The 22,270-nt window shown below is 44.8% G+C and overlaps 1 protein-coding gene and 1 long non-coding RNA gene across 2 annotated transcripts in view; both read right to left on the bottom strand.

Moving 5' to 3' along the window:
• Positions 1–1,055: 1,055 nt before the first annotated feature.
• On the bottom strand, positions 1,056–8,771 carry LOC113477098. Its single transcript, XR_003397844.1, has 3 exons — positions 8,044–8,771; positions 5,707–5,713; positions 1,056–1,069 (listed from the first exon to the last, which is right to left on the bottom strand). It is a non-coding gene; the product is annotated as an uncharacterized LOC113477098 (long non-coding RNA).
• Positions 8,772–9,550: 779 nt separating this feature from the next.
• The window catches only part of GSK3B (glycogen synthase kinase 3 beta), a 94,292-nt gene continuing 81,572 nt past the window's right edge, over positions 9,551–22,270 (bottom strand). Inside the window, exons 11-12 of the mRNA XM_026847066.1 lie at positions 17,030–17,128; positions 9,551–10,060 (exon numbers count right to left, since the gene is read on the bottom strand). Coding sequence (XP_026702867.1) covers positions 9,993–10,060; positions 17,030–17,128 — 167 coding nt within the window. The 3' untranslated portion in view covers positions 9,551–9,992. The remainder of the gene's footprint in view (positions 10,061–17,029; positions 17,129–22,270) is intronic.

The raw sequence follows: 22,270 nt of genomic DNA on the forward strand, positions 1-22,270 counted from the left end.
CTAAATCTTCTCCTAAATACCCTTCTCGGCCAGCATCTTCTCACCGTTTTACGTCGCTAACATTTGGAAAGCAGCTGCTCCCACCGGCGTTATGGAGACTGGAAAGCTGCATTCACTCTTCTCTCCTTAACTGCTGCAGGATGGAGGCTCAGAATGAATCTCCCTTTTCTTTATTCCTGAGCCAGTACTATCCAGCCCTTCCCTTTAAAGCCCCTTGCAGCCACCATGTTGGTTCCTTGCCTATTGAAGCTTTTCTCCACCTGGCCACATAATTTTTTTCACCTCCAGCCAAAAGCAAACCATTTTTCATTGCTGTGCAGGCCCCAAATCTGTTGTCTCTAGCAGAAACAGCTTCCATTGATCAACCCATTCCTCAGCCTGGTGCCATTAAAGAAAAATCTTGAAGGAGGAATGAGATGTAACTGAGATGGTCCAAAGACACCCCAGCTGGGTAGTCCCCTTCATTTCCCAAGACTGCTAACAGAGGTCAGCATCCCAAACATCCGTCATCTCCCTGAGCAAAAACACCCTCAGACAACCTGGGTTTTGCCAGCAATCACCGTCTGCCTCCCGAGTGCTCTTGCCTGACAAAGGGTTTGGTTACAGGAACAAGCTGCAGAAGGGAGAAGGACACATCATTTCTTATGCCGTAACACAGAATCATTTAGGCTGGAAAAGACCTTTAAGATCACTGAGTCCAACTGTGAACCTAACACTGCCAAGACCACCACTAAACCATGTCCCTAAGTGCCATGTCTACACACCTACACCCCCCTTCCCTGGGCAACCTCTTCCAGTGCTGGATAACACTTTCAGTGGAGAAATTTTCCCTAATACCCAATATAAACCTCCCCCGGTGCAACCTGAGGCCATTTCCTCTTGTCCTACTGCTTTTTACTTGCGAAAAGAGACCAACCCTCACCTGGCTACAACCTCCTGTCAGGTCTCTGTGGAGAGTGTAACAGGGTAGGTGAGAGGAGGATTCCTCTCAAGCTCACTTGCTTCCTCTCAAGCTCATGTGCCATCCCCTACCACGTGCCTGCCCCTGCCTCACTCCCTGCAGCCCCTGCTGCCTCCCTCTGACAAGACCTGCCATGCGTTCCCGTGTCAGAGGCTGCATACGGACCCCACGGGTGCTCCGCACATGGAGGAGGTGTAAAGCACAGGCCATTCAAGCAGTGAGCTAAGGTGAACAGTCCTGTTCTAACTCCTGGATTCCAACAGTTTTTAAAAACTTTGCCTGGGGAAAAAAAAAACCAAACAAACTCAAACAAAAAACTAACCCAAACCCCCTCCATTTCTCTACTTCGCAATCCACTAGATCCCCAGGCCCCACGGCTCTGCCACTGTACACAGAGCCCATGCCCCTCTGCTGGGAAGGGGCTGTGCTTTGCCAGGCAACTCTGCCTGGAGAAGAGGTTTCATTTGTCCGCAGCCACATTTTCTCACTCTGTGGCAAGCGAGGGGGCTCTGCAGCCTGCCCTGGGCTTGGGCAGGCAGCCCTACTGCGCCTCTTCCAGCAGAGCACCCCACTCACAAATGCTCTGCTGCTGCCACTCACAAGCTGCCTCACGGGAAGAGGCTTTTCATTCCTCACTTACCTTGTCCCGGAGAGTGCGAGCGGAGATGGGTGATGCAGAGATCAGGGAATCCCTGAAAGAGAAGGCTTTAACGCTGCTGACTGCACGGGAGGCCCACCTGACTGCATGCAGACTCTCAGGGAGCAATAGGATATACCAAGAAGAAAACATCTGTGTCAGGACATCAGGAGTTAGCTGGGCATGCAACAAGGTCCAGGACTGCCTTCCTGCACTGACCAAAGGCATGTGTTTGCTGTCAGATTCCATCTCTCCCTTACAGTCCCGACTGCTGTCACCTGCGCCGTCTCCTGTGACAAGCACCAGAAAGAGTTTGTCTGGGGGACTGATGTCTGCTCCAAAGCCTCAGCAGTTTCATGACCTTCACACCAAGCTGTGAGCCTGGGTTTCTGCTGCACCCTGTGCGGTGTGGCTACCTCCATGCCTTCCTCTCCCCTCACAGCTCAGATTTGGCAGAAGGTCGTGTCTGCCCTTGCAGCCTTTGAGCACGACTGGTTCAGCAAAACCAGCAGAGATGGAGCAGCCCTGCCCTTGCCAAGGTTTGTGAGGGGAGAGAGGGCGATGACCCAGCCAAACCCTTCCCGGAGCCCAGGGAGGGGAGCAAGGTTGAAGGCTGGCTAGCGAGACTGTGTACCATCTGCCGGGCTCACTGTCTCCCAGCAACTGGACTCGGTGCTTCAGGCACAAACCATGGCGCTCCCGCTCTCCCATCCGCGTTTCGCAGCTCGCTTCCCTCCTTTGTGGCTCATTCTCCTCCCACAGAAAGCAACTCAGACCTTACCACCAGCATCCTGAAAGCTGCCACCTTCCAGATAACAGTGTCAGTGGCCTTGATGCTGCCTTGAAGTTCCATTGATAAAGACAAAGCATGTCAGCAGCGCAGACCGTTGTACCGTGTTCAGCTCAGTACTAATTTGCCTTTGGATTAGCATTTTAAATCATTCAAAGGTGCCAGTGACTGACAACTAAGTGGATTTGAATTTGGTTTACTGACAGGTCTCAAAAGGTATTTTCACGTGGGGAATGGTGACAGCATGGCTGTCCCCTAGAAGGTTGTGCGGGGACTGGCACTTAGTGTTAATGTGTTTCATCTTATGTTTTAGAAGGGTGATTGGGATGGAACTATAAAAGTCCCACTGATAACGTCTGCAGGAATGGGAGTGAGTGATGGCTAAACTGGACAATTGCAGCCTCCATACAGAAGGGCAAACACAATCCTCAGGTAAGGAGACACAGGCACCAGCTGCGAGATGCTCTACAGTGCCTTTATTTGACACCGGGGAGTCTCTTGCAGGAAACCTCTGGCTAGTTTTGGCACCCACTGCTTAAGGAGAGCGTTAAAGAGTCGTAGAGGAGAGACAATTGGAGAGGAGCGGAAGATCCCCTTCCAGTCAGCTTAGCCAGAAGTTATGAGGTGGCTGGTGAGACAGGGGTCCCAGTCAAAGGGCTCTGACATTCAGAAAAACAGACCTGAGACTGGAGCAGAGTTCCTGTGCAAAAACAGCACAAAAGGAGAGCCCACAGCTTGCATTCCTGGTGAGGGAAGACACAGGAAGCCCCAGGGCGTGTGTGTCTAGAAAAGCGCCCAAGGATAATTCCCCACCACCCAGATTACTAAGGATTGTGATGTGAAACTTTAAATGAATAAACTCACCTAGCGAGGTGCTGTAGTTCAGGCAGTGATACCTCTGCAGATGTAACTGGTCACTCTCAGTGCCAGGGGCCGGCACGGTTGAGCAGAGCAGCCCTGGTCTCAGCACAAGTGCGATGCAGCCTGAACCCCAGTGATGTTTTGGGACTGATGTTAAGCGAAGGGACAGAATCACCAAGGTTTGAAAAGACCTTGAAGATCATCCAGTCCAACCATTAACCTCACACTGACCGTTCCCAACTCCACCAGATCCCTCAGCGCTGGGTCAACCCGACTCTTCAACCCCTCCAGGGATGGGGACTCCCCCCCTGCCCTGGGCAGCCCATTCCAACGCCCAACAACCCCTTCTGCAAAGAAATCCTTCCTAAGAGCCAGTCTGACCCTGCCCTGCTGCAGCTTGAGGCCATTCCCACTTGGCCTGGCGCTGGTTCCTTGGCTCAAGAGACTCATCCCCCCTCTCTGCACCCTCCTTTCAGGGAGCTGTAGAGGGCCATGACGTCTCCCCTCAGCCTCCTCTTCTCCAGACTAAACCCCCCCAGTTCCCTCAGCCGCTCCCCATCAGACCTGTGCTCCAGAGCCTCTGCTCCTCTCCAGCTGAATTCAGGCACAGGCGGCCTTTCTGAACTCAGGCCTCCAGAGGCAGCTGTCCCCGTGCCCCAGCAGTGCACCCGCTCCCAGGCATGACCAGGACCCCCTTCCTGCCCCACTCCCACCTCTCCTGGAGCAGGTCCAGAGCAGAGGGCCCAGCCCAGATCCCAGCAGAGGTTTCATGAGGATGACCTCGGCTCACATCACACAAACAAACCACAGAGGAGCCGCTTTGCAATATAAATTTGTTTTTATTGAAGCAGCAGTCACATGACCTCGCATCTAGCCTTTAGGATAGCGACAGAATGGATTCGGCCAGGTCAGCCAGCCCAAAAAAAGGATTTTTTTTTTTCTTTTGCGCTAATAGACATGTCATGTTTAATACATACATTATCCAGTACCAGAAACCCAACTCAGAGATAGCTATGTGCTGATTTGCTGGAGGAACGGTCCACTGGACGTGGTCTCGACAAACTTTACAGATCACCACCAAATAACATTACTAATGGGATCAAACGATAAAAAAAAAAAACAACAAAAAACCAACCCCAAACAACCATGAGTGCAGGATTCAAAGCCAGCAGTTTACACAGGTTCTTAAGTTCGTATCTATAGGTGGACGGTAAAGGAAGATTGGTTGGTTTTAATTTGAAATATTTATGTCCCAGGGTTCCTCTCTCCATCAAATCAAACTGTATCATAGACAAGCTGGCATCTCTTGAAAAATAGCATGGAATAACACAGCTCATTTAAGAAAACATGCTTATTTCTTGTGTTTTTTTCATTATTATTACAAAGATTCACGTCCACCTATTCTTGCAGAGTGGAAAGGCATGAGGGCAAGGAACAGGGGCTGGAGAAGGGAGAGAGGAGGAGGAGGAAAGAAAGGGGCAAGTTTTTGAAATAAAGACCACACACTTGGTATTTTTTTAAATTTCATTTCCAGGCTAACCTACTTTTTATTTAATGCAAATTACAGTACCAGTTAACTATTTCCGAACCGAGTCACACAGAACAAAACGTATTTACAAGGGGAATGGGGCGGGGGAAATAATAAAACATTAAGCATACTTTCCACAAAAAAAGTTTATATTTAAAATGAAAAAAAAAAAAATCAGTCACAGAGGCATTCAAGTAGTAATAATGTTATACAGGTTTTGCTTTTCCTTTAAATCAAGACAGATTTGCACAAGTGTATGCAAGTTTGTATACAACCCACAGTCCTTAATATATATATATATATATATTTTTAGATTTCTGTTTTTAAGATGGAAGTGGTCACGCTAATTGGTGTGTACAGGCCCAAGTGATCCATCAGCAACACATTAATGAACGCAAATTTTACAGGCAAGCAAATTATATATATATAAATATATTTTTTATATATATATATTAAAAATAAATTGAGAAAGACCAACACAAGGAAGCTACTTTTCTCGAGCTAACCCCTTAGGTACTGCTTTCCTTTCCTGTCGTTTTGCTGTTATTGCAGTGTTGCAAAACGAAGCCAACTACGACCAGAACCGGCTGAGAGCCCCGTGGAAATCAGCTGCCACCCCAGGGGTACCCGCTTGGCAGTCTCCAAAAGGCAGAGCCCGGACCGAATACCCTACTGTGCTTTTTTCCTCATCAGCTTTTCCTTTTAATCCGCGGTGGCTGAGGTTCCTAGTACAGGAGTACGAGTCTGACAGGCTGCTTGACTTCTATTTTTCCAAGTACTGAAAACCAGGGGGAAATTTTTAAGTTGCAAGTTGCAGGCACCTGCCATTATTTTAGGTAAAGCTTGGCTTCGAGACAAGGGGACAAAGTGTTTTTTTTTTTTTTTAAAATTTCCCTCACAAGGTAGGTAAGTTTAACATTAAAGAACACCAGCGGCCTGATAGGGTGTCCATCAGGGGAGACAGACTACGATCGAGTCAGGCTCAGAGACCCACGCCAAGGCAGGGCTGACGTAAGGGACAGATCAAGACCAGACTGGGTTAATAAATGAGCCCAAAAGAGTAAAAGAAGAGAGGGACAGCTCTGAGCAGACTGTTGCCAACAGCTTGGCATCACTGACCTTCGTGTCACCAGAAAGAAAGTGCAGCCTCTGCTTCACTGGAATGAACACGAGATGCTTCGAAATAAAACAGCAACCTTTGGTTTGGTAAAGAGTTAAGTGTTTTCCCATTCAAGACAATCTTATGTGGAGTACTAACAAGGTAGTAAAACACAAGCAAACTAGTTTTAGAAACAAGGCCTTCGTGCTGGGCACAAGAAATCAAGAGTCATGTTAAACTTATCTCAAGAAAACAAAAGTGATTTTGGGGAGGGGTTTGGGGGGGAAAAAAATTAGGGAGAAGAAAGGGAACAGAAAATCCCCCCAGCAGAAAAAAAAACCCACCAGAGTCTCCTACAGCGATGCCCCCACTCCTACTGTGGCCCATCGGCTCGAGCGAGGGCAGCATCCCTGTGGGGCACGGGGGGCTCCCTCCCTCCCGGGGGTCCTTTGCATCCATGCAGGGCGCAGGGGGTTTCCCTCCCTCCCGGGGGTCCTTTCCGCTCACTGGGCTGGCCGCTGCCCCTGGCACAGCCGCAGGGAGGGGGGAAAGGCTGAGCCTCCTGGAAGCTGCTGCCACTCAGAAGTCGGGTGTAGGAGTTGTTGGCGGAGGGCGAGGGATGTGGGGTGGGGTGGCGGGAAGAGACGAGCAAAGTCTAAGTGAGCTGCTAGGGCAAGTGTCTGAATGAAACCGGTCGCTGCTAGCGGGAAGAGGAGAGGGCAGGGTGGGCAACTTGGAGACATCCAGAACAAAGCCACACGGCTCCAATGAAATGGATGATGATGGTGGAGACGGTTTCCTTTTGTTCCGCTACTGATCAGGGTATCACCGAAACCTTACAGCACTCAAAGAGTTAGAAAGCGGGCGGGGGGGGGGAGGGAGCAAAGATGTGGTTTGGCAGGGGGTCAGGGTAGACATCATTAATAAAGAAAGGGGAAAAAAAAAAAAAGGGAAATAAAATTCAAAAAATCATGGAAGCGAAGGCACTCCAAACTATATAGATACACTATACATCGCTAGAGTTATTGTTACAATAATACAGGCCGGTACCTACTGTACAGAGTTAAAACTATATGGCTTTAAAAAGCTCGTCTACATTTTGTCTGATTATTAAACAGAATCACTGCCCTGAACGGTAACTTTTTGCTCATTAATAACAGTTCCTGGGTCCACATATTTACATACAAAACAATAAAACTCAAAATTCAAAAACAACCAAAAATAATAATGTACAAGCTTGAATTTGGTGAGGAGCTTTGTGGTTTTTGTTGTTGTTGTTTTTTTTTTTTTTTTTCTTCTTATTTACAAAAAAGGTTATTCAAAGACCTGGATCTAACTTGTATAAAAGAGTGTGTGATCCTGCCATGATCCTTGAAAAAAGAAATAAAACCAGAGGGGCACCCCCGACCCTCCCCCCAGCCTAACACACACACAAGACACACACAGACGCCGGCACAGTCACAAAACCAGAGAGATAAGCTCTTAACTCCCCTCCAGCAGTCTTAAACTAAAAGATAAAGCAAAAAAGAAGAAAAGCCATATTTCCTGGCACAAGCAGCAATTTTTCATCATTACTTTTATTATTACTTTTTTTTTTTTTTTCTGTTAAAGACTCGGTAATTCACTGCCTCCAAATAACAGCATCTGTGGACAATGCTTCAGCAGTCTCACCTATACAGCAGCTCCATACCCTGCCACTGCCCTATTTTTTGAGTCCCCTGCATTTATTTGGATCACTGGGTCAGCCAAGCCCCTTCACTTACCTTTTGGGACACTGACTAGCCGAGCTCTCGCATCAAGACGCTCTTCAGCCCTTTCTACGAAGTTGCATGTACACAGATTTGGAAAGCCTTCAGTTTCTAAATGTGGGTGTGCTTTCCTTTGCAGCCAGCCAGACTTTAACGACAGCTAAAAGCTTTAAAACCTGTTTTGTTTTGGTTTTTTTTTGTGTGCCAACAGCATATCGATGAGGGGTATAACGTAAGGGTTTATTGGTTTCACGGTAGGTGGTCGCTCACCTCTCAAAACAGCTCCTTGCCTCCCCAAAACCCCCCGTGTGTCAGGCAGTAGGAAGAGGGCAGGGCTTTTAATCAGCTCCAGGGCTGCTAAGGAGAGTTTCCAAAAAAATCCCACATCACCAGGATAAAAGGTACAAGAAGAAACGCACCGAGCTCACAAGCACAACCCGCTACCGCCGGCCACCCCCGGGGCCACGCCAAGGTCCGCGCGTTCCCGAAAAGCAACCGCTTGCCTTAGAGATCCACAGGTCGAGTAACAGCTCGATAAGCACCAAAGGCAACTACAGTTTCGCTGAAGGAGGGTAAGGCCGGAGTGGACACCAAACTGCAAGGCTACAACAAGATCAGGTCTCCAAAAGTCTCGTTCCTACGCCGCGGCTGCGTCCGGCCGCTCACCCGACCCTTTCCCGAGGAGTATTGCTTTGACTTCAGGAAGAGAGACGTGGATGCTCACACCACGTGCCGTCACAGGGAGGAAACCCGGACCCTGAACAGATGGACTAGAACAAGCATTCACCTCACACTTCAGTCAGACTGTTTCAAGATCGTAGACAAAATAAAAAAGCAGTATTGTATCTATGTATACATGTATATATTTATATAATATATATACACACACACTCATATATAGCCAGCTTTCCTACAAGTCAGCAGGTACAAATTACTGTCGAGAGCACTCGGATGTGTATTTTATTAATATTCTACCAATGTAAAAACATAATGGCAACGTGGCAACACGCATCAATAAATAGAGATCAAAAAAAGCAAGAGGTTAAAAAAGATGAAATTAAATACAGATTCTGGCTGTGGTTTTAAAATCAAAACTATCGGAGAATGTGGCATCCTGCAAGTTAAAACTGCAGTTTGGAAAAAAAAAAAAAAAAAAAAAAAAAAAATTTGGAAAAAAAAAAAAAAAAAAAAAAAGAAAAATTACAAAATAAACCAGTAGACTGTTACAGTTCACATTATAAACCCTGGTGTCCTTTTTTCTGTATGCACCTTGCGAAAGGGAAGCCTGTTCCAATCAAGAGGCAGGGAGGGGTCTGGGAGTGGGGAGAGAAGAAAAATACAACCAAATAAACCCAAGTTTCCATAGTGGCCACTTTTCAAAAAGAAGTCCTTTAACATCCCTGGCTGGGCCCCCACCCCCTCCGAGGATTTTGTTCGTCCGCTCTTCTCTGCTGAAGATGGGAGCTGACCCGCGGGGCAAAGGAGCTGCTTCTGTAAAGCCAACTGCTTCTGTTCGTGCATGTGTGTGTGTATTATATTATACATCACCCGCTCGGGTAAGACTTTTCCCATAATGAAGCTGCAGGTTTTTTTCACCGCTAGCACTGATTTTTAAAAATAAAAAGGCTTCCACTAGCGGTTCAAAGCTTTAGACACACGGCAAACCCTCTCTCCCGCTTCACGGCAAGCTATTTTCCTACCATGTTGCCCACTCCCCAGACCGAGCCGGGGCAGTTCTTCAGACAACCTGGGGTATGGATTTGCTGACAAGAAACGCTGAGCTGTTGAATGACCCCTGCTAAGCTCCCGACCAAATTCAAGCTGTGCACTACATCAAAGTCCGAAACTTCACTTAAAAAGAAAATAAAAAAAGAGGTTAAAAAAAAGAACTTCAGCAGAGAATGAGGTTTGGGGGGTTGTTTTGTTTTTTGTGTTTTTTTTTTTTCCTTCTTTCTCTCGTGGGAAGGGGCATGAGGCAAGAGTCCTGGTTCTGAAGTACACAACAGCAAACTTCCAACATGAAGAGATTGTCGAGGGGAGAGACATTGGTGTGTTGTATTGCTCCGCTTTCCCTCCTCCCCCCACCTAGTCCCCTGCCCCAGACACCCTGCAGAGTGAGAATACAATGAAACTGGTTTGTATTTATAGATATTTTACAAGGTTAAATAAGAACAACAATAATAAAAAATTGAACACTAAAATGAACAGGTTGGTTGGTTTGTTGTGGGTTTTCTTTTTGTTTGTTTTTGTTGTGTTGTTTTTTTTTTTTTCCCTCTTTTTAATTTTCTTTCCAAATGTGACCAGTGTTGCTGAGCAAGACTCAAATTACTGGTGATTTTTCCTGTGCAGCTGGCTGCTTGGTACCGGTTCAGGTGGAGTTGGAGGCTGATGCTGTAGCTACACTATTGGTCTGAACTCGTTCTCCTGCGTTAACATCTGCAAATGACAGGCGAGAGGAAGGGAAGAGAGAAAAAACAACCAGTATTACCTCCAAAATACAGACACATTTGGAACTACAGCTATGACATTCTTCACACAGGGGAACCCACAACTTCCACCAAGATGCCGTTTGGACAGGATGCTCTCCTGACGTGAGGGGGTACAGATGGAACACTTTAGTTTGGGGACAGGGTGGCAAGATGGTCTTAAAGCAGGACAAAGGCAACCTTAAGGGCAGAAATGTTGCAGGACAGCATGGGAACACCCAGCTGGGCTCTAGCAGATTTTGTGGGATGTAACATTGCCCACGTTGCAGTTAAGTCGCCCACATTACATTCCGGTTAAGTCCAACTGCAAGACAAGGCACCAAAGCTAATGCATCAAGTATCCATGGCCACTATGAGGTTTCACATTGGTGCTCAAGTTTCATATTGTTAGGCCTTCTTGTAACAAAGCTGCCTGTTAATTGTGTGAATGAACGCAGACGATGAACGTGACAAGCCCGCTTCCCTGGCACAAACAGCTTGTGTGTTAATGTGTAATTCATGCACTTGTTGCCTCAGAAAACGTCTTTCAAGTCTACTACTTTATTGTGTGTTGCTCAACAAAAGGTGGATCTGCCACCCTCTGAACTGCTGAAGCAGATTAGTATCAATGCCTGAAGCTAGTAACAAGGTTTATGCAAGCAGACACACTGTTAGAGGATCAGGTCTCCAACAACTTCTCCAGTAGGGACAGTGCTTCACAGAGAGGTAAATCACAGGACTGTGGGCATGTGTCAAAGAGCATTCCAAGTAAACACAGGGTTTGTAAATAAATACCAAAAGGAAATCCACTGTAACTGTGTTTTCACAGGCCACATGCATCAGGCATTTTCTCTAAATAAACTGTTCTTAGAATTAGAAGAGTTGGGAGGGGGAAAAAATGCATTGACTTCATCTGGAACCATCCTAGGTAGTGTCTAATTAGCATGGTCACAAGATGACAAGTGGATGAATGGTTAAACACATAAAATATTCAACACAATAAATACAGGATGGGAAAAAGATATTAAATGAGATTTTCTACAAGAGACTGGCATTTCTCCCACTTAAATAAGGTTAACTGCAAAACTATCAATACTGCAACAGAAAAAAACCCAACAAACCAGACTTATTATTTCAGTACAGAAGAGGGCAGCCTGGGCAAACAGTGCATTTGAGAAGACAAGGGGAAAACAGCTCATAAAAAAAGGTTTACTGGCCTCAGACTGAAGGACAGTACGACTAGCATAAATAATAGACACCACAAAATACAAGCGGTGGGCGGTGGGGGTGCAGTAATACTTCTCCAGCACCAAAGAGCTTGCAAGGCAATGCAGCTGGGCAATGCTCTTACAGTCACCTCTTAAGAAAACCCCTCTCCTCTCCCACCACATTGCCCTGACCATTGTTGGAAGTGCAGCCATGAGCAAAGGCAATGAAGTGTGTGAGAGTTCAGAGATGGGCAACACTTGCTGAGCGACACATGAAGTAACATACAAAGACAATGGCAACAAAAATAGGAAATCAAACAAACAGCAGCATCCAGGAATACAAGGGACAAGTGGGAAGAGAGAATGATGCCTATTTGAAAAGGAAAGGAAATGCTGTGAGGAGTGTGTGGGAAGAAAGGGAAATCCTCCTGTGGGCACGGGATGCCAGACAACTGCTCTGGGAGCTTCCCATTCCCTTTCCTCTCATCCCGAATTAATTGCAAACCCTCCATCACGGAGAAATGACCACCATGATTAAAAAAAAAAGCTCATGCAGTTAAAGGCCCGAGGCAGCATGACAACAGTACCGATGCTATTTTGGAAAGCTAGCCCTGCACACAAGAGATGCCCTCCCATGTGGAGAATTCCCCTGAAGGAGCAATTCCCAAATCCCATGTGCACGCAGACCAATGATGACCCAGAAATCAAAAGTGACCCAGCGACAGCTAATAGTTTCCACATTTTTAAACTCTCACTGTGCCTGTTCTAGATTAATTTTCAGGTATGGATAAACTCCAGTTAATGCAACATCTGCCCGTGCCTGATGTGAACAGTCCAGCTGGAGTCTGTACTGCTGGCAGAGGATTTCTCTGTATGTGTACAAAAAAGTGCTCGTATTTCATTTGTTGAAGTGAAATGTGCCTTTTGTCCTCCTATTCCTAAAGACAGCAAAGGCTGAAATCGTTATCATTACCTTGCTACTGAACAGAGATAAAGAGGAGGGGATGGAGCTACTTCATGTAACATATGCTCCTTTTCTATCATCACTCTAATGGGGCAGTTCCTGAGAAATATATATGCCACATGTTAAAAAGGAAATAAACCAGTGACACAGCCCATGTAAATGATGGAGCTTTTCACAACAAGTAGTCCACCCAGGCTGGGACAGACTTCTCAAGGCTGTACTGGCTCCAAACCTTTAAATATCTTGAAGTATACCGAAGTGTCTTGAATTCCAGCTTGTTCCTTTGACTCTGCATCGGCAGGACATTTGGGGAACAAAGAGGGGCTTGTTCCAGCATCTCTTTGCTGAAGTGCCAGAAAAAGAGCACAAGTGGAGTATGAGGGTCTCTGGACATTTGCTTACTCCTCCTCACCACGAGAAAATCAGTTTTTGGGCATATGAGAAGAAAATCTAGGCCTCCAGCAATGCTACTTAAAACATCTGCTTTGCAAAGCCATGGCCTGTGCCACCATGGAAGCCCCACTGGGGAGCCAAGCTAGGAGCTGACATGCAGCTTTCTGGTATGGGACAGATGACTGACTACACAGCAGACTGTGGCTTGAGGTCAGGGGTCAGGGCAGTCTCTTTGTCCTAAACTACCCGTCTGACAACTCTGCCTCTGTGGGCAAAGAAACCACATTAGGGCTTAAGCGTCAGCCACTGCCACAAGTTCTTCCAAACAGAGGACAAAAGTATCTCTTATCAGTGTAGAGCACCTCTTCCAATTCAGCTTTTCCCTCAGGTTTCTTGGAGGGTGTGTGACACTCCTTAGAAACTTCCAGGAAAGGAAAGATGGGGCTACATTTCAGAGAAGGAGACACCAACTCAGTCTGAGAAAGCCCATTAGCACTAATGACAGCATTAGCTGGTTGGATTTGTAATGCTGTGCTGCTCATCTGCAAAGATACAGAAACAAAACTACCACCAGCCTGGGAGTCTTCACAGGACAGCTGAGGAGACAAGTGGAAGGAGGAGAAAAAAAAACCCCTGTTTTTTCCTATCAGGCCTCCCTAAGGATGTAGAAATCCAGGGCTTAGAGCAAAACTCCTGAGCTTGAAACATGCAAATTTACTTCTCTAACTATCATGGACTCACCCCTGTGCTGAGCACACAGAAGCCCAAGCAAATGCTTGCCCCTCTCCTCCTAGTTAAGGAATTGAAGTTTTCCAAAACTCCCTCAATGGGAATACCATAAATGCACTAAATCTTCTTTTATGGAGCACTGTGGTCTTTTTCAACTGCCACACGCTGGCAGGTAAAACCAGCTCTAATCTGTTTTGTTGCTGAAAGTTCAGGCACACCATCACATTTGGGATTACATGGGATCAACACAGCAGGATGCCTCAGACGATGACCCCAGCATCCCTGCTGGCACAATTCCCCTACAGATGGCAATTATGCTCTTCCCATCCTAACACTGACTAACAGAGAGGTAACTACTGCTGCTGGCTGATCTGGGAAGAAAAACAGGCAGTCACACAAGCCGGCATTTGGCTTGGTGTGCATGCTCCCCGCTCTCAGATGCTGTGGCTGCACAGCTGTGAAACCATCCTCTCCCTCCTCCTGCAGCTAGATCCAGGCAGCATCCACATAAATAAAGCTGCACGGGCATTTTTAATCAATGGCCAGTATAATTTATAGAAAGCCAGCACACCATTTCAAGCAGGGGCCAGTAACTCCCATCTTCGTTCTTCTCCACTTTGCTTTAGACAGGCCACTAACCACATAATTTCTCATACACATTTCGGTGAATTTGCTAACACTGACGCACCAAGGATTCATACTCCCACTGCAAAGGCAGGTTCGATTAGTACCGTGAGTCCAGCTTTATGCCTCAAGAGAAGAGGAAATTTACAACAAATAAATTTTTTTAATACTCAGAATCTACCTACAATATTTCCCCTGCGTTTAAGATCATGATCCCAAGAGTACTGTTGTATTGGGCTGTTGAAATCACTACTGTGAATCTGTCAGTTAACAAAAATTACTAATTCTGGGTAACTTTTAAAAATTCAGATGTGTGTCACAGCGGTTAGCACAAGGGTGCTGGCTTGATGAAACCTGCACTGTTAACGTGGTTAAACTGAAAAGTCAATCTTTCCACTTAACACCACACCACTGCTAAGTCTCCCGGGAAAAACTACTTTGCTAGACTTTGGACAAATAGATCTCACTTTTCTAGTTATTCTCTAACTATGACCTTGCCTTGGTGCATGATAAAAAGCAGTGGTTTTACACCTTACCAAAAAAGCTGAGATTCTGACACGGCTGCACACTAACATGACAGCTATGAAAATGGAGTGACTATCTGCAGGCAGGTAACCACCACCCACCTGGATTATCTCCAGCGATGAAGTAGTATACTGCACTGAAATGTACCTGTGCCACAGGCTTTTGGAGTAGGCAACTATGCTGGACATAACAGTGGATACTTGAACCTCAGTATCAGTTCTGCTTTGCTAGAGGGAGGCCTAAGTTACATGCTAATGATGTGAATTACTGTTAGATGTAACTTGCTTTGCCCTTTGAATTGCCTTGAGAGCTACATTTTGTTGCACCATCACCCCTCAAAAAAAGTAGTTTCTGAATTTTTACCGCTTAGTCACACAAGCAAATGTTTTGCAGAAAATTGTCCTGCTTATCAGGATGCCCAGGGTTAGGTGGGATAGTTGCTCCCATGCTGCTTTAGCCATTACTGAACAACTAGGAATTTACTGCTCTGGGATGTGTAGGGGGTGTAGGGAAAGAACAGAACCCTTCTACCAAAATCTCTGGCTAAGTGTAGCAGCAGTGTGAAAAGCACAACAGATTAACATAACCTCATACAGAACCTAATCCTAAAATTCACAACTCTGATGAAATTCCTATTACCTGCTGCAAGAACCTCATGTAAGAAACCACCAACCAGCTGTGCTGCAGAAACCCAGAGCTGCAAGTTGCCCAATAGTGAACTTATTTTCACAATTTCTTTCCAAGCTGAAAGGATATTTTTTTGGGTTTTGAACTCTGAATAAGAGGTCCTATCCCAACTCAGTGCGGTGCTTGCAAACAGAAGGTTTAAAAATATTGATATCAATAAGGTGGGGTTGTGGGTTTTTTATTTTTTTATTTTCTTCTTTTTTTCTTTTTTCTGTATACTTTACATTTAGGACTGGGCCTAATGAATTTTTCTCCCACATGAACTCTTGGAAATTGCTGGGTGAAAACAGATTTCTTTAGCCCCATCAATTCCTCAAGACCTGTATCTTGGCAAAGAGAACTCCTTAAAAGACACGAAAGGGACAGTAAGTGAAACAGTATTTTTCAGAAGGGCTTAAAATAAATTTTCATGTTTGTAATTTTGTAGTTTTCCAATCACTTTCACTACTTTATCTTTTGGAGTTTTTTTCTTACTCCTTATTGAGCAACAGAAGCACATAAAAGGAAAATAGAGAATGTGACTATTTGCAAAATACTGCCAAGTGTATGAAACAAACACACTAAATTTCCAAACAGCAATTTTGCTTTCTTCTAAATTCAGAGCACATAAACTGTACGGGCTGTATCTACTGTTAATACATTTTCAGAGAAGCCTCATCTTTCAAACCTGGGTGTATCTGTATGTCCTGGTGTATGAAAATGCTTTCTATACAGCACTGGCTAGGCCAAGTGCATCAGATATCAGGTAACTGTCCAGCATATCAACCTGCAAATGCTCTCCTGCACGTTTCGAGAGTACCTTTTTTAATTAACGTTTCTCCTTATCAGCTATCTTACACCGAATAAGTGTCCGGCACCTCAAAAGGGGGTCACAGCCCTTGTCAAACGGGACTGACACGCATGCAGGATGCATATGGAAGCATATCCATTTTGCAGCCTGCCTTTGGCTGCCCCAGCCCTGAGACAGCTGGCTGGCGAGTGCTGACTCAGGCCTGACTCAGAGCAAGAGTGCCACATACCAAATCACCTCTGCCACATTCTGCAGCACCTGGGATTTTCTTCAGGAGTCTCCCAACTGATATTACCCAGCTTTTAAGCTTTCACTGGAAACAGCATACAATATGGAGTGGCTACAGGCCAACAGTGAGCTTTTAAAAGGTTTCTGACAGAAATCTGAGAGCGAGCAGGAGAGGCAAAAAAGGAAATTCACTTAGTGCTGGCCAAAAGCCAATAGCATCTGCCTCGTGCCCAAGGATGACACAAGCAAACTCATCAAGAAGCAACTGCAACTACTTAGATGAGGCAGCGAGCATGCTGACTGAACTCCTTAACAAGACTTCTAAGTGCTAATGCCTTTGGGGAAAAAATCCTCTCCATCCACGCTCCACGGAGGCCACGTGTATGGAGCTAGCTGTTTCTTCTCTTCCTAGGCATCACAAACTCATGCTCCAAGTCAGTATTTAATTCAGACTGGCTAAGAGCTCAGAAATTAGGTGCAAACCAATCCATGAGGATTGCTAAAAACCAGGTGAGATAATGATTTTGACTTAGTGGAAGTCTGAGCGAGGACCAACAAACTAAACAGTCAAACACAGAGTTTAAGTGTCCTGGGTTAGGATTTGGGTTGGTGACCATGGCTAGCACCCAAATGACCACCTACCAAGACTGAGTTTTGGTGATGCTGGAACAAACCCTTCCTCCTCCCCGTTCACCCCGAGGGTCGAGGTGATTTGCGGGCCCCGGCAGGGGGAAGGTGGCTGGGCAGGTGGAGTGAGGGTGGAGAGAGAGGCAGGCAGTTGCACATTCTCACCTGAGGCCGCTGTAGCATTTGTAGGGGTTGAAGCAGCTGCTTGGTTCCGGGCATGAGCAGGGATGAGGATCGAAGCCAGAGATGGGTTACTTGACAGTTCTGGAGGGGAGGTGGAACAGAGAGAGTTAGCTCATCGTTCGCAAAGAGCCCCCCATGCAGGCTCAGCTCCTGGGGTTTCCCCCCATTAACAGCAACCTCTGGCGACACGCATGCCCTTACAGCCAAAGGTCACGTTACATTTTCTTTGCTGACCAGCGAGAGGAAACCACAGTGATATTCGGCAAGGTGGTCTCCAGAGCAAGACTGTCAAAACTACAAGTAGTGGTGCAAGGGAATTATTTCCTAGAGAAAGACAGCAGCTTGGGAGTTAGCAATGAACCAGCCAAGCCTGTTCCTTACCAATGGCCTGATAATGCTGTTTCATTCTGAGCACTGGAAAGATTCCCTTCATGAACCCACTTGGAATCAGTCTCAAGGAGAAGGCTGATAACAGTGGTGCTGCTTTGGGCACTGGTTCAGCAAGCAAGCAGCTCCAACAGTTCCTCCAAGAGCTTCAGAGATTTAGTTGTTTGGCTCACTCAGGCATCACTTTCTCAAGAACTCAGGAACCCAAGACCAATCTCACACAGCAGTCTCCTAGAGCAAGGCCAAGGAGAAGCGACATCTTTAAAAGCACAGGGAAAGGAAAAGGAAATTGGTCTGCTGCACAATTTAAATGGGCAACAGAATGATGCAACCATTCTTTCTGAAGACATTAACCAAGGGAAAAAATAGTCATGTCTTTTAGGCTCCAAATCTTATATAGCTTCAATGTGTATCGGAATGAGAAATAGGCATCTTACAGCCACAACTGTGGGAGGATTAAGGGCAACATATTGCCAACAAATGACAATCTTCTGGCACCCTTTCAAGAGAAGCTAGTGCCTCAACAGAAGGTGGGACTGAGCTGAGACAAGACAGGTCTTGTTTGTTTCAGAAACAGGAGTGACTGGCTGTCTCTTGAGAAAGCAACATCCGGTGAAAAGGATGTGAACAGTCACCTCCCAGAAGGAGACTGATGACTTTTGGAGCTCCAGGAGGTCATCTGGAGGAGAAATGAGAATAGACAGCGTTTTACATAAGACCTCCAGAAGCAAGGGCTGTACAGAAACCCGTCCAAATCACACCATGGGTTCAGTAAGGGGGTTTTGTACACAGTCTTATATTATTTTGGCTCATTTTTAAGAGTCTATTGTTTTTCTTTAACACAAGCTTTAAACTTAGGGCCTAAAGGGATCAGTAGTCTACTTGGCAATTTTTTTTTTCTCTCCGTTAAGTTGCATTAAGTTTCTTTACAGTCTTAAATTATTTGGGTTCACTTTTAAGAGCCTATTGCTTTTCTTTAACACAAGCTTTAAACTTAGGGCCTAAAGGGATAAGTAGTCTACTTGGCTTTTTTTTTTTTTTTCTCTGTTAAGTTACATTAAGTTTCTTTACTGCTGGGAGGGAAAGATGCAGAAGACTCTCACCTGCTTACAACATTACTTATTACTACATATGTTGAGACTGCGTTTCAGCACTAAGGAACACAAGCTCCAGTGTAGAACCAAACAGAAGTTGCTACATTAACTGCAACCCTTCCAACCTATCATGTAATACTCCACTCAGGTCTAATCAGACCTAGCTAGTCATTTTGGAAAACCTCAATACTTACAGCATTTGTACAAATACTAATCCTCAAAATCATGTGGAAATAATTCAGAATTCATAAACCTCCATTTAAATGGAAAAATAAACAGAAGAAACATGAATCCTCAAGTGTCAAATCTGAACACCAGTGATAAACCTACACTTTAGTACTATCTTGGGTATTAGCTGCTCCACGGTAAAAAATGTATTTTTTAGTATTTTTTCGCAAAGCTATTTCTCAAATCTGTTATTACTGGGAATCTGCTGCTTACCCCGCTCTTTTGAAAGATTCTATCATTCCTTCATTGTCTTCTGCTCACCACCGGCAGAAATATGAGGCTGTGACCCAAACAAAAGGAGAGCTAAAACGTCAAGGAAATTTGCTGCCTTCTGGTGCTAAACATTGTCTCAAGGATGCAGCTATAGACTGACTGCATCACGGAAGCCAAGGAGCCAGCTGATCCAACAGAACACCACCCTTGTCGGAATTAAAGTCCCTTCTCATTCCTCCCATACGTTCATCTATTGCCATCTGAACACCTCCTTTCACAGCACCCATTATGACAAGTACACCAGGCTTTGTTGTTTTCAAAGCAAGTACAACCAGTTCTCTGGAGCTACCTTAAAGAACCTGTGTAGAGACTAGAACACTGATCCTGTTCCCTTCCTCTCAAACCCCATGTTATCTGTCTTGGTATGAAGTTTTTAAAATTCAGCATGTTCTGAATTGACCCTTCACTTAGAGGAGCAGGTCATTTCAGAGAAGAAATAACCAAAGGAAATTGGAAATCTTTTGGCTGTACTTTAATAGCAGCTTTGCTTGAGAACTTGCTTAAAATTTTCGTTCTACTGTATTTTTGCAGCTATCCTGTCTGTAAGGATGAGACATGTCAATACTGAGGAAAAAGCTTGACCTGCGCTTGACCTGCGTATCTGCAGTCTACAAAATATTGAGAACCTCTGTTCTCAGTGATTTCCAACACAGTATTTGGACAAGTTGTTAAACTGCACTTGTTGCCCGCTTACCTAAATCAGACTTGCAACTCAAGGTTGGGTTAATTACAGCCAATACTGTTCCAAGAAGGTATTGTGATCAAGGCAAGCTGAAATTTTCAATACCATGATGTGAACAGACTACTATCCCAATTCATGAGACCTCACTCCCATTCACACCAGCTGGGAAAACATCTTTGGCTTTCTCCTGATCAAATCATGCCATTTGCAGCCAGTTGCAGCAGTCCAATGAGGTGCAGAAATGAAAATGTCCCGTTTTACTAGAACACTGGATCACCTTCATTCCCCAAACACAAGAAAATGCTTGGTGTTGGGAAACAATGCAGTGTTCTTTTTCAGTGTTGTTACATTTGATATATCAACATTCTCAGAATCCCCTGGAAAAAAATCAGTCTTGTATCATGTTTGCTTTGTCACAGTAACAAACTTCCCATGTATTATAACTCAGGTTATTCCAGCAGTTTCTCCTCAACCTAGAAGAGTGCTGGGAGGCACACAAGTTTCATTGTTCTCCTTTCTTCCACCCTCCACATGCCCTGAGCAGAAATACTCTGTCTAAAAAAAACCCTAGATGGCACTCAAATGGTCACACTAAGGATTTCAGTGTGACCAGAAACAGTTTGTTTAGAAATGAAGGGGTTTATTTCTATATATCACTATATAAAATAAATAAATATGGAAGAAATATTTTTTTGAAGGTCACAAGCCAGGCTCATTAAAAAAAAAAAAACCAAAACCAACCACAACACCCCCACACTTTAGAAAAAAAAATAATTTGCCATTGAGAAGCATGATAACCATTCCTAAGTGCTGAATCACAGAAAAATTTTACAGTCTTTAATGGCCAACATGGAGTGACAGTAACATTTGCGACCCAGCACAATCACCAACATATTACAGAAGTTTTGGAAATGATAGTCATTTCACAGATTGTTTGAAAAATCAGCTAAAGAAAAATTGCTTTCTGTCTCGCAGGTCTAACAGCCATTGAACTGCAGCTCTGTGGCTAGTGGACATACCTCCTTGGCCAAAATAATTTTTTTCAAACCCCAATTAGCATATAATATTTGTTTAAATATTAAGAGAAACTTACAGACAAGACATTAAGAATGACCAGAAAAGCTCTCTTTCACAGATCTCATCTCTACAATAAAGTAAGCACCTACATGCCCTACAACTACTGCTGGTGGCCAAAGACCATGATCTTTATCTTCCATATACTCTCCCTGCTTTTCTTCTAGGCTATCTGAGAAACATCAGTGCACAGATCAGCAGATCTGGTATGACGCTTAGGTTCTTCCTGAAAATCAATCCAATGCATTAATGGTCACATTTATGTTGTTATTTCCAACAGTCTTGCCTTCAAGCCTTTTGCAGTTACCTCCTACTTACTTCATGGGTTTCAGTCAACTGTATACAGCCAAATAAAACTTACTGTCTGTTGAAAACAAATGCTGCTTAAAGCAAAAGGATGTCTTGCATTACTTTTTAAATTCACAGATGACTTAGCATGAGTCATCATCTGATTTCCAATGACCTGATCTATTTCCCAGTTGGGATTTCTGCTCTGGACTAGCCAATTTGATGGGACCTTGCACAGCCTGGCTAAACAGCCAGGACTGCACCGTGGTCACAGGAGGAGCAAAAGCTTCTTGTGGTCATAATCAGGATTGCTTCTACATGAGACTCACTGATGCATATTTATTAATTACAAAGCTCTTAAAAGCCCTGTGCTAAGCAATGTATTTATTTTAAAAAAACAGTCCTGGTTGGGTTTTTTTGAGTTTGGCTAGTCACCTACAACAGAGCTTCTTAGGGAAGGTGTTAATGAGGACCCCATCCTGCCTTCCCTTCTCAGATGGTAAAACTGACACCTGCCAATGACAGAAGCCTGCTTTTTTGAATCTTAAGGAAACTGCTCCACTGGAACCAATTTCTCTTGCCACTCCCATGAGTCACTGTGCAGGGGCAGAGCACATCAGCTCCTTAAGACAGCAAAAGGTAGGCTTAAATTTGCTTGAGCATTAGGGTAGCTCACCCAGCACTTTCTACACTGCCTGGGGGGAAACCAGGGATACATTCCCAATACACACAGTTATTTTTCCCCTTAGGATTTTTAAAAAGACTCACTATAGAGCTTTCCAACTCCTTTTAAAATCCTTGTTTTCATGTAGCGAATAGGCCCAATCTTAACATCATTAAGAAACACTTCCAAAAAAGAACAGGGGTGAAGATGTATTAAGATACTGGGATCAAAACTATCTTATGATTACTAAATATGGCCTTAAGAGTGAGAAGAAAAGGCAATTCATGAGTACTGTAACAAGGAAGGACCTGAACATAACTACTAAATTCCTAACAACAGATGCAGAAATCACCACAAACAACAGTGACCTGGAAACACAAGCTATTTTCTTCAGCACTTTAAGGTCTTCACACTTCTGAAAAGTTTTAGTATATTTAATATATTTACCTTCTGCAAGTTAAAAGTTTATTTCCAGTCAGCTTAAAATACCACTATGTACAGATGCAAAGTTTTCTGGCCCTCTCTCCCTGCCC

This window comes from Athene cunicularia (genome assembly GCF_003259725.1).
Source record: "Athene cunicularia isolate RWA chromosome 1 unlocalized genomic scaffold, athCun1 chr1_part1, whole genome shotgun sequence".
NCBI classification, from domain to species: domain Eukaryota; kingdom Metazoa; phylum Chordata; class Aves; order Strigiformes; family Strigidae; genus Athene; species Athene cunicularia.